Source organism: Sciurus carolinensis, chromosome 14 (genome assembly GCF_902686445.1).
Source record: "Sciurus carolinensis chromosome 14, mSciCar1.2, whole genome shotgun sequence".
Taxonomy (NCBI): Eukaryota; Metazoa; Chordata; class Mammalia; order Rodentia; family Sciuridae; genus Sciurus; species Sciurus carolinensis.
The window spans coordinates 6,687,244-6,699,255 of record NC_062226.1 but is presented as its reverse complement, the minus strand read 5'-3'; the positions used below and the strand labels follow the sequence as shown (position 1 = coordinate 6,699,255).

The 12,012-nt window shown below is 51.7% G+C and overlaps 2 protein-coding genes across 20 annotated transcripts in view; one reads left to right on the top strand and one right to left on the bottom strand.

Annotated features, from left to right (window-relative positions):
• The window catches only part of Kyat1 (kynurenine aminotransferase 1), a 32,007-nt gene extending 28,444 nt beyond the window's left edge, over positions 1–3,563 (bottom strand). For 7 of the 12 annotated variants that reach the window (XM_047524488.1, XM_047524491.1, XM_047524485.1 and 4 more), the window contains exon 1: positions 3,446–3,563. The gene's annotated coding sequence lies outside the window, so the exon portion shown is untranslated. Of the gene's footprint in view, positions 1–3,079 lie in introns of all 12 variants that reach the window. The other 5 variants (XM_047524490.1, XM_047524483.1, XM_047524482.1 and 2 more) reach the window with 5 other exon arrangements.
• Positions 3,136–10,380, top strand: LOC124964357 (uncharacterized). Of its 8 annotated transcripts, none has more exons than XM_047524495.1 (5): positions 3,136–3,732; positions 4,979–5,045; positions 6,300–6,381; positions 6,871–6,989; positions 9,942–10,380. In XM_047524495.1, the coding sequence occupies exons 1-4, from the start codon at positions 3,170–3,172 to the stop codon at positions 6,885–6,887; spliced, it is 729 nt and encodes a 242-aa protein (XP_047380451.1). In that variant the 5' UTR covers positions 3,136–3,169; the 3' UTR covers positions 6,888–6,989; positions 9,942–10,380. The 8 variants fall into 8 exon arrangements, 6 of the variants coding, with proteins under 6 accessions (XP_047380451.1, XP_047380450.1, XP_047380452.1 ...); XR_007104936.1 differs by having other exon boundaries at positions 3,145–3,732; positions 5,880–6,381; XR_007104935.1 differs by having other exon boundaries at positions 3,145–3,732; positions 4,974–5,045; positions 5,880–6,381.
• Positions 10,381–12,012: the final 1,632 nt, after the last annotated feature.

Genomic DNA, 12,012 nt, shown 5'->3' with positions numbered 1-12,012 from the left:
AAGGGAATTGGTCCAGGGAGACAGATAGCAGGCATCCCACCCGTCAATCCCTTTGGTACAAGTTCAGATCCAAAACCAAAATCTCACTCCCAAGGGCAGGTTCATACCTGAACAGGAGAAACGATTGGCAGGAATCTTTGAGAAGGGCCCATCAGTTTTCTAGGTGGAGAAACTGAGGCTCAGAGCAGGGAAACGACTTACTCAGAGTCCTAGAAAAGCAGAGGTCCCCAGCTGGAAGTTCGAAGCACCCAGCTCTGCAGGAATGAGGCAGTGGGATGTGCCCTTTGGATATTTTTCGGAGAGCTGGCAGTGCCCTCCAGGAATGAAATGTGGCCCTAGAAACAGCAGGAATGGCAGTGACCTCCTCTCCAGCTACAGCTGGCGTGATTTAGCCTGGTGACTGCAGAAGCAGGGGTCAAGCCTGCTCCTGGTCAGCTAGGTATCCTGGCACAGTAGCAATCTGAGAACCCCAGGAAGTTGGAGACAGGACAAACGAGCCTCCAGTCCTGAGATTGGATACCTTGATTTCATCAGCAAGGGCTGCTGCTCCGGGACTGCCTGAGATGGGGGGTGGAGGAAGTGGAGTGAAGAACTTGCTTAGTGCCCTTAGCTGTCCTGTGCTCCTCTGTCACCCCACCTGGATTAGAAAGTCAGGAGCCAGCCCTTTGGAGGTTCAGGAGGTTGAGTGGAGATGTTGAGGGTGGGAAACCATAGTCCCGGGGAAGAGGATGAGTCACACAGATGCTGACTGTTCTCTGATCCTGTCAGTTTCCAGCAGCCCCTTAGTAAGCCTCAAGCAGGGCCGGGGACAAGCCAAGTCAGCCTCAGTCTCCAGCCTCCACTTTACCCCTTCCAGACATTCCAAACACTTTCTGTTGCAAGTTAAGTCACCTCTGGTGGGAGCCTTCTCTGACTCTAGCACACTGGGCGCAGCCCCCTCCTCTGTGAACCCACAGACCTCTAGCTGAGTGAGCACCAGGTTGTCTGAGCTGCACCCTGCTCTCCTTAGACCTTCAGCCTCTGGCAGTTTGACAGGCACACAGTAGGTTCCAGCGTGTCAGTACTGATGATCCAGGGTACTGAGGGACACTCTGAGGGGCCCAACAGCCTCTCCAGGGGAGGAGGACAGAGAGGGTGCTCTGGGAGTTCCCTCTGGGCAACATTCTTTTTTTCTTTTCTTTTCTTTTCTTTTCTTTTTTTTCTTTCATTTTTCCCAATATTGGGGATCGATACCACAGAGCTACATCCACAGCACTTTTTAATTTTTAAAAAAATTTTATTTTGGGCTGGAGCGATAGCTCAGTTGGTAGATACAAGCCCTGGGTTCGATCCCCAGAACCGCAAAAAAAAAAAAAAAAAAAAAAAAAAAAAAAAATTTAAGACAGGCATCTCACTAAGTTGCCTAGGCTGGCCTTGAACTTGCAATCCTCCTGCTTCAGCTGTCCCAGTTGCTGGGATTATAGGTTTGCTCCCCGTGCGCTCCACTTGTTCTGGCAATAAGAAGCTATGGATGCCTGTCCCGGGCTGGCCTCACAGGGTGTTACATGACTGACAGCAAAGCAGCTTCCCAGTAGGGAGCAGGACAAGTGGGATCAGACTGGCATTACTGTAAAATCTTCCTGTGCTCCAGCTCCAGCCCCTCTGCTTCCTGGCTCAGGTTGCTGAATTCCCTTCCCACCTTGGGGCCTTTCCTCCTCTATTAAAAGGGAAAACAAGACCTCCCAGCAGGAGAGTTGAAACAAGGCAGTGGCTCCACAGAGGACTTCATCACCCCAATTTGGATAATCTGTCTGTGCAAAAGACAATAAGTATCTCCCCCTTGTGGCCGTACCCAGTACCCCAGTTCTGTATGAGGCAAGCAGTTAACAACTTGTTCATCTCACAACCACATGCACACAGGGTAGGATGCAACCAGGGCTCCTGGGTGAGAAACCAGTCAACAATTTGTGCATTTCATCAGACAACTGGTCCACACACCCCACAGACACTCAACCACATCCACATCCACAAATGACTTAGTATGCAAATCACAGTCCTGCTCAATGATGTTCTTCCTGCTCCTTCTGTGGAGAGCAGGCTGTGCTCTGCTCTGAGTCACCCTGTGATGTGTAGAACACGTTTTCAGACTGTGCTTAAACCTTTGTCACTACATTTTGTAAAGCAGTAGGTTGCCATAAACTACTCCATTTTGAGTTTAAGGGCTGAGGTGGGATGACTCTACACCTTGTTTCTACAAGCAAACGACTACCATCTATCTGGCACCACCATAAGGCACACAGTGATAACATACATTCCAACGTATGCACCTCAGTCAAGGAGTACCTGGACATGTGGCTATAGAATTATAACGGGAACATCAGACATAGGAGCTTATCAACCTCACCAGGTGCGAACCCCTCACTGGAGATAAGTAAAAGAAGGAGCACCCTGGGACTGGACACCGCAGGACTCTGACCCTGTCACCTGTCATGAGTCTTGCCCAGGAAAATAGTTACAGTAAGGAACTGGAATCTCTGCTTCAGCCGAGTGTGGTTTTACCTTTGTGTAATGATCACACAAATTCCACTCTAAACTGACATCTCAAGCTGACACTGTGAAACTGCCACCTTCCTGAACTTGGTCTAGAATAAGCTGCTGTGCTTTGACAGCTCTGCACTCTGAAGTTCTTATCTAACCACCAACAACAGAATTCGTATCTTCTCTCTGCCTTTGCTCTCAGTTCAGTCTTCTAAACCCCGTGATTGCCTTAACACTTTCTTAACCTTCCTGTTATATATAAACACACATATACCTAATGTGTGTGTGTGTATATATATATTTCTGTAAAGTGTGATGTGTAATTTGGGTGTTAAGATATTATAAATTAATCTGCGATTACCCAGCTTATGAATACCAGGTGAACCACAAGTTCAAGTATTAATGAAAGTCGCGTAGCCTATGAATATATTGTTATTCAATAAATTCTGACATTGTGGAAAGGCACAAACGGTGTTTCGTCTATGTTAATGGCACCGCACGCTCACGACACCTTCATTTTTCACCCGAGGTACCCTGGAAGCAGTCCCATGTCAGTGCATACCGAACACCTCCGTCTTAATGGTTGCACGCCTTCTCAATGTGTGGATTACGGTTTAACTGCGTTGCTAACCGTCAGTCTGGGAACACGGAGATGCGTACTTGGCATTCCAGGACTTGGATCGAGGCCAGCGTTGCTTCGCTGTTACGCAGGACCCCAAGTTCTCCGCTGCTCTGGGAAGGGGATGTGGGTGCAGAGGTAGCCAGAACGCAGAGGCGCAGGCAGCGCACAAAGTCAACCCGGGACGTTTCAACACAGAAGCACCACAACACACATCGGGCGATCGGAAACGAGAAGCTCAAACACTTAATCAGTCTTCCTGGGCTCGACAACCGACCCGGGGCGGCCACGCTCGAATCAGCTACTCACCTCTGCCCAAGTCGCTTCGCCTCTCAACCCCAGCTTACAGCGAACTTTGCTGCTGTCCCTGCTCCTTTAAGGGGCCGAGCGCCGGTTTCGCTGCTTCCGCCCGGAAGAGAGAGGGCAGAGGGCGAAGGGAGGAGGGTCCTGAGCGCCCGCAGGGCACGCAGGCTGGGAGGCCCGGCGGTGATGTCACTCACCCGGCGGAGGAGGCTGAGTGCGGCAGTGAAGGCGCGGGAGCACCGGGGGGCCAACGAGCGGGCGGCAGGCTGCGCAGCCCTGCGCGCCGAGCACAGGTGAGTGGGTCGCGTGGGTCCAGGGGCGCGAGCTGTCACCTCGGACGCCCACTGACTCGCGTTCCTGTCCACCGCCCCCAGGGCGGATGGGGCTCTGCCCGCCGGGCCGTCCACTCCGCGTCCCGTGGCCGCTCGGTTGGGCCTCCCTGTGGGCCCCCGGGTCGTCGGGAGCGGGCCCCACCCTCTCGCCGGAGCCGCGGCGCGCGAGCCCCCTGCCAGCACCCCCGAGCCCGCTGCGCGCTCTTGCCCGGAGTTTCCGCCGGCCGCCCAGGTCCCCGTGTCATCGCCCGGGTCCCCGGATGCCCTCGCTGCACACACGCTCCCTCTCCCACGGCTGTCCCGTGCTGGGTTCGGGCCGCGTTCTCTCCCCCGGACACTCCCTCCACCTGGTCATGCGGGGACCGAGCCCTGACCTGGGGGCAGGATCCCTGGCTGGACTCTTAGGGCCTGTGTGGGCTGGGTTCCCGGGATGACCCGCTCGGCCCCTGTCCTGCCCGGGGCCTCCGGCGGGGCTGGAGAGCCGGATCTAGCGAGGTCGGGGCCTGGCCCGGGTCTAGGTGAGCAGAGACGCAGCACTGTATACAGGTCCTGGGAGAAGGAACACGGCCTGGGGGCCTGGGCTTCGTGGGTCTCGGTGAGTCTGCTGCTGTGTTGGCCGGCCCTCACCGTTGGCCGGAGCAGGAGTGGACCAAGACCCAGCTGGTCCTGGTTGAGGCAGCTCTTGCCTTTTTTGGGCAGGAGCCATGGGTGGGGGGTTGTGTGGCAGTCTCTTCCCCACAGGGACTGGGCTGGCAGAATGGGGTGGGTCTGGGTGAGCCACACTTCCCCTGGCACTTCTTCCCTTGCCCAACGTGGGATGCCTTGTGAGGACAGGTGTGCGGGGAGAGCTTGGTGGGGAGGAGGAAACTGGGGGCTAAGTCATGGAGGAGGGGTTTGGAGAGATGAAGGTTCTCCGGACCTTTTCCTTCCTATCAGTCAACCTTTAACCCCTGCCAGTGGACACTATTGGAAGGGATGGGAGGTGGGCTGTTGGGGACACTCCTATGCAGAGGCAGGGGGAATGGGAGTGTGTTCCGAGGTCCTGGGCACGGCCAGTGACTGGGTCACACTGGTGTAGCCTCCGTGAAGGTCGCCTTTCTGTGGCTGTCCAGGGAGGCAAGGATAGCTGACCTGTGCTGGGGGACTGGCCTTTGTAGAAGATGCTTCTACTGAGTGGCGACCCTGCTTTCCTGTCTTCCCAGTTTAGATCTTCCTTGGGGTGGTCTGCTGACCCTCTTCCTTCCAAGGACCTTGGTGCACAGAGCAGGGCCCAGGTAGTGTGTTTGACTTCTTCCTGGGATTCCCTAGATATGCTTTTCCCTCCCGCCCACTGGGAAGCTTTCTTTGCAAACACCAAGTGGCCTTTCTGGAGAGTGGGGGCACCTGAGGAATGTCCCAGTGAGTCAGGACTCTCAGAGAGGTGTCCGGGGCTTGGGTTGCTAGCTGGTTCTTGACGCCCTGTCCTGAGATTGGAGGCAGTTCTTGCTTCTTCACTTGGGGACGCTGAGGCACAGCCTGACAGATGAATGGGGACTGGGGTGGAATGGATGTGGAGCCCTGCATACCACCCCTCCATCCCTGACTCATCCTGTCATTCATTCCACCATCCTGCAGTCATGCCTGTCCTGGGCTGGAACTGGCATAGGCACCTGCGATCCCTGCCTCCCCAGAGCTGTGGTCTGGGAGGAGAGAGACGGGAAGACAGGGGCCAGAGTAGTAATGCAAATAACAAGGAGTGCAGAGGAAGGAGGGGCTACCTGTGGGTGAAGATGCAGGATGGCCAGGGCATGCTTCCCGGAGCAAGAGGGACTAGAAAAATCAGGTAGTCCAGAGGCCCAGGTTCTGGTACCAGCTCTGTCATGGGCAAGGTACTGCCCTTTCCAGCTTCAGCCATGTCCCCATCCTTGCTGAGGATGGTGGGACTGGGCAGAGGTGGCCCAGATGGCCTCCATGCCTTAGTGGCCCTAGGTGCTTTACTGGCAGGCTAGAGTGACCTCTGTGGCCTTCCTGGGTTGCTGCTTCTCCGTGTGGCTGTATCTCCGACTTCATCATCTTAGGCCTTGCTTCGGTGGAGTCTGATGCCCCCTTTACCTCTGTCCTCCCAACAGAGGTCTGGAACCACGTAGGTGACAAATGATTATTGACTCAAGTGATTGAACTGCTCCTGGTGTCCTGGAGCCTGTCATAGACCAGCTGCTGGGGCATCTCATCCATAAGGCACAGCAGCTCCAGCTCTGCCTTGGAGAACACTTGCAGGGACCCAGGACAGCACAGACCTGCTCAGACAGAGGGCCTGTGGCCACGCTGGCTGCTGGGGGCTTTCCTGCACCTTCCCATCACACCCCTGCAGCACTGACCCTGTGAGAGCATCCCCTCGGGTTCCTACTCACACATGAGGAAATGCTGAGAGAGACAAATCATCGTCCCCACCACCCCAGCCCTCCACCTGGGATTCCTGCCCCTTTCTTTCCTTGGGACTCTGGGACCTCCATCCTCAGCTCATGGCAGGCAGCCCTCCCGCTCCACAGATGAAGAAGGCCCCAAGGAGGCTCATCTGCAAGAGCTGGCCCTTGAATGCAGGTGCACGGTCCCTGGACGGAACTGTCCCAGGTACCTTTCCCAGGGGGTTGTTGGGTGTGTTGAGGACCAGAGCTTTGGTCCTGGACGTGAACTTGCTGGCCAGTTCTGTGGGGTCCAGCTGCCAGTTGCTGCTGGAGTCTAGGTCCCCATCCCCGGTGGGGCTCTGCAAGGAGAGGTGGGGTGGCCTTGGTTGCCTCCTGACATTCAAGTCCTCTCCTGGGGCATCTGCCCCTCTTTTTCCTCCCTGGGGCTCTGTAGGCCACCACACCCTCCCACTCAGAGGACCCCAGTCCATGGGTCCCTCTGCCCACCCCCCCCCACATAACATCCTTACCGGCTTCAGGGACACAAACATAGGGCGACCCCGGCCATCAATGTCATGGACTCATAACAGTCAAAAAAAGGTTCGATGATGATGACCTGGCACAAGGGTCAGATCACTGGGGTCAGCACTGCTGTGACCCCTCACAGCCACCCAGCCCACGCCGTGTCACTCACCTCGTCTCCTTCGTCCACCAGGGCCTGGAAGGCTGTGAACAGAGCCCCGTAGGCACCCACGGTCACCAGCACATTCTTGAGTGGGTCCAACTCCTGTCCCAGGAGCTTCCCAAAGAAACTCGCCAGGATCTTTGTCAGTGGTGGGTAACCCTGTGGGACAGCAGAGTCAGCCCCCCAGAGAAGGGAAATGAGTTGGCCAGGGTCACACACAGGTGAGGGAGAGGCATAGGGCTTTGGAAGCCCCTCACAGTTCAATAAGGTTGGATCACGTTTGTGTGCTGAGGAGATGTGTAAAACACTCAGTCCGAGTGATTAAAACCTGGTCTAGAACCCAAGAAACCATTTACCCAGGTGCAAACACTCAGAAAGGACAATATCCTGTGCAGCAGAGACACCATGAGCTAAGTTAGAAAAGGAAAAAAACATTGCAACCTACAAAAAAGAGGTAAAGACATTTAATATATAAAGGACTCATTACAACTATAATATATCAGTAAGCATTGTGGAAAGAGAAAAAAACAAGAAAAATGCTTAAAATAAGAACATGGATAATTCCTAAATTAATAGATATGCATATATGAGACATGAGCCATCATTTTTTCTTCTCTCTTTTTTTTTTTTTTACATGCCAGCAGTACATATTTATTACTGATGAGTGGTCAAAAGAATTACAAGATCTATTATTATTATAACCACATATATGAAATACCACTTAGCAACATGGGGTGAAAAGAACATTTCTATATTTATATTTAAAAATACACATACACCCTCTCTCAAGCGCTCACCATACAGGTAGGAAAGCAGGAGGCATCAAGCTGTAGAAGTTTCCATATACATAACATATTGAAGTATCTCAAGCATAAAAACTGTACTTAGGTTGCAAAAATAAAGTTTTCTTCAAATATTTTGATCTGAGCTCAAGCAAAGCAAATAATGAACACTAATGATTTTTTGTAAGACTTCACACTTTAAAACAATCAACATACAAGAGTCAACAGCTTTGAAAAAAAAAAAAAAAACCTGAAAACACAGAAGTTGTAGCAATGAACAATGCATTTCATCCAAAATAAATCTACAGCAGATCTGTTTCATTCTGGCTCTCAAATATTTAAGAATCATAATTTTATTTACTCAAATCACAAATTAAGCCAGAACAAAAATGATAAACAAAAATCATCACTAAACAAAGCATCATTGCCCTATAGTTTAGACAGTTTCACTAGAGCATCATTTACCTGAAAGATTGTAAGAGTCACAATTAAAGAGTACCCATACAAAACTATTTCCTTTTCTCTTTTTTTTTTTAAGGAAAAAAACCAAACTCTTAAAGCCAGGTACTGTGGAGTGTGTCTGTAATTTCAGCAATTTAGGAGACCAAGACTCGAGGTTTACAAATTTGGTTCAAGGTCAGACTCAGGAACTTGGGGAGATACTGTCCCAAAAAAGCGGGAGTTTGGGAATGTAGCTCACTGGTAGCACACTTCTGGGTTCAATCCCTTTTACTGAAAACAAACAAAAAACAACTCTTCCAAAGCAGCAACATGAAGATATACTCCAAATGAAAAATGGAGAAAGGAAGGAAAAAATACAGATGCACATGAGAAGAATTGGGGCGGGGATCTAAGAGCATCAGAGCACTTCCTAAGCACATGTGAGACTGAATTCAATCCCTAGTCCCGGGGGAAAAAGAAAATCAGAGTAACATTGAAATATTGCTGTAATCCTGCAAGAGTACAAAACTAGCACTTTGTAAGATTTTTAATGTCAGTAGTTTGAAAAATGTCTTGTCCTTGGTCTAAGAAATGAATTTTCCAGATAGGGCTGAGACTCACCATTAGCTGGATATAAATGGTTCCCCTAGTGGGCAGCAATTTCATTATATCTGTATACCACGCAGTTAAATGTTTATGGCCTTTGATTCACTAGTTTCACTTCTAGGAATTTATCTTAGAGAAAGGCACATGTATGAAAAGACCTCCACGGGGACATTCACCGTGGCTTTGGTTACTGCAGGGTGCTCTCTGAAGCCGTCCAAGAGTGGGATGTGTGAGGTCGGTTCCGGTACATCTGGCCAGTACAGGAGTGACTTTGCAGCATTACAGAGTGAGGCTGTGCTGACATGGAGAGATTTCCGCAGTATGCTGCTTAGGAAAATAGATGAGTTGCAGAACATGTGCAGCATGAGTTCATTTATGGCTCTGGATGCCACCACATCAGAATGAAGGAATGATTTGAAATTCCCTCCAGATGATGCTGAGACACCCAAGAACCACTGTTGGACTCCAAAGTTGGCATGTAGTTACTATATGGCCCTTCACAGAAAAGTCTTGGGCTTAGGATCCAGCAGTGTGGCTTAGGGGTCACCTCCTCCAGGCAGCCTTCCCCTTGTCCCACTCTCCCAACCCCAGTTTCATGTCCTCTTATCTGCTCCCAGGTGCCACCTCCTCCACAGTGCCTGTCCGCTGCCTTGGTCATGACTGGCTTCTGGCCTGCCTTCTCCACTAGGCCATGAGGCACAGGGCCTGGGACAGAAGAGGCCAGTAAACTTGAGCCATGGCCGGAATGAATTCCCTGGTCTCTGCCCTCCCCCATGAACCCTGCCACCTTCTTTGAGTCAGGAGAGGGCCCCCAGCCTAGCTCAGCTTGCCAGGTTCTTCTCTCTGGGTTTGTGAGACTGTGAACACATTAGGTCTTCCAGCCCATTTCCTGGCATATAGCTTCCCAAATCCTTGGACTCCCCAGAGTGCCTTTTGTATGCTAATGAGATGACTGGTACTTGGGGACCCCCAGATGGACTGCAAGGGTCTGGTTGCCAAGGGAACAGATCATATGATTTAGGGTTGGAACATTCAGTCCCACCCCTGGATCTACAAGGAGGGAAGAGGAGCTAAAGATTGAGTTGATAAACCAATAGCCAAGGACTGAACTTGTTTTTCTTAATGTAGCTTCCATTAGAATCATCTGTAGTACTGCTTGGTGGGCGGAGTCGGGACTCCCCATGGATCTGGCGTCACAGACTTGTTCTGCACTGTGAGTGTATCAGAGGAGAAACTAAATTTTTTTTTTTTTTTTTCTCTGTATTCTTACAGAGCTGGACTTTACCTTTTCTACAGATGGGGCATGTGGCTGCCCAGCTCATCTTACAAGAGGACAAGGGTGGTAGCCTGCTGTTCTGGGCCTGGAAGCCCAATGTAGAGGAGAGTGAGAAGAGGTGAGGCCTTGGGCCTGGCTGTCCCTTCTCAACAAGGAGCATCCAAGAAGATGTGCAAGATTTCTGTAAAATACAAAATGCTGTGCATTAGGGAAGTTTGAAAGAGTGGTTCTGCTTTTTGTAAATATAAAAGCCAACACTTTGTGTGTATGTGTGTGAAATATAGAGGTATCTGTGCCCCTTCCTAGAGGGCAGGAGTAAGGATGACCAATCTTTCTTACACATCCCACCTTGTGTCCCTTGTTTCACTACTAACAATGGGCACAAATGCTTTTCCTTTTCAAAACAAGACTAAAAAATATTAACCTCTGCACAGATCTGGGGAAGTACTGCCTGTGTCTTACTTTCTTAACTGATCACCAAATCCCTCACTCTTCCTGGGGAACTGGTTCCAGACCTCAGTCTGGATATTAAAGATGCAGACGAAGTAATAGCTTTTTTTTTTGGTACCGGGAATTGAACCCAGGGATGCTTTAACACTAAGCCACATCCACATCCCCAACCCTTTTTATTTGAGACAGGGCCTTACTAAGTTGCTCAGACTGACCTGGAACTTTCAATCCTCTACTTTAGCCTTCCAAGCTGCTGGGATTATAGGCTGCAGCACTGAACCTGGCAAGAATAGTTTTTACTTAGAACCTGCACACATCATCCTATGTACTTTATTTATTTATTTATATTTTTGTACCAGGGATTGAAACCAGGGGAATTTTACCACTGAGCGACATCCCCAGCCCTATTTTATATTTTATTTAGAGACAGGATCTCGCTGAGTTGCTTAGAGCCTCACTAAGTTGCTGAGGCTGGCTTTGAACTCGAAATCCTCTTGCTTCAGCCTCCCAAGGGCTGGGATTACAGGTGTGTGCCACCATGCCTGGCTCATCCTGTACACTTTAAATCATTTCTAGATGATGGCCACCAACCATTTGGCCATGGCGAGCTGGTGACAGAGCAAGTGAGGGTCAGCATCACAATCTTCTAGGTGCTGTAGTTGTGGAGAGCTGCTTTCTCCACAGCCAGGTCTTCCTTCCTGGGGAATCTGTGCTCCCAGGTGGCCAGGCAGCTCCACCTCTCCCTTTTTATTCCTCCTACCCTCCCCCAGTCCCAGGTTCCCCACCTACAGTTGGCTGCCTGAGGTCTCTGAGACAGAGACCTCAGGCAGCCAGGTTAGTTTGACCCAGGAGGGGCCGAGGGCTGGGGAGGGGTGGGAGGCCAGGGAGGACAGTAGCAGTCAGGGGTTTTGCTGAGCTCTCCCAGCTAATTCCCAGAAGGACCTGCCTGGGCCCATTTTACAGATGAGCAGACGGGTGGCGGGGTGATGTGTTCAGGTTACACCAGACTCAGCCCTGTCTGACCCCAGGCCATGTTCTAACTCAGGTGAGAGGGACACTCACTTGGGCCTGGGAGGGTCTCAAGGGTCCTAGTCCACATCACACTGCACTGTTCTCCCTGAATCCTTCCAGGCCAGCTCCCTGCTGTCCCACAGGTGCTCAGGGACTGTCCCAGCCTGCCATCCACCCAGCTCAGCCTGCCTTGGGTAGGAATCGGCTCCTCCTGACCTCAGCCTCCCCTCAGTACTACAGGAGCAGGGCTCGGAGGCAGGAGCCTCCTGTCCTGGGGGCTCACAGTCCCCCAGGGCTGGCAGGAAGGGAGCCAGGTCTCACATTCCTCAGAGCTGGTCTGCTGAGGCAATGGTGACACTGCTGTGGACCCAGAAGTCTTCAGTCCCCACAGCATCCCGTAGAAGTGCCATGACAATCCCCACCTACCAGATGGAGATGCAAGGCTCAGAGGCCCAGGGACCCCCTGGAGGTCAGGGAAGCTGGCCAGGACCCTGTCAGGGTGTCTGCAACAGCAGCAGAGGCACCTGGGCCTCCTGCGGGGGCCCTGCACCAGCTGTGCAGGGCCTGGCTTCTCCCCATTGGGGACCCTGCCTTGTTCCCAGTGGG

Excerpts from the sequence above, each read along its gene's own strand:
- LOC124964357 (XM_047524493.1), top strand. The coding sequence starts at position 3,170 with ATGCGTACTTGGCATTCCAGGACTTGGATCGAGGCCAGCGTTGCTTCG. Across the intron at positions 3,733-4,978 it reads GCCCTGCGCGCCGAGCACAG|ATCTTCCTTGGGGTGGTCTG; the intron begins GTGAGTGGGTCG and ends TTCCCAGTTTAG. Across the intron at positions 5,046-9,941 it reads GTGCACAGAGCAGGGCCCAG|AGCTGGACTTTACCTTTTCT; the intron begins GTAGTGTGTTTG and ends GTATTCTTACAG.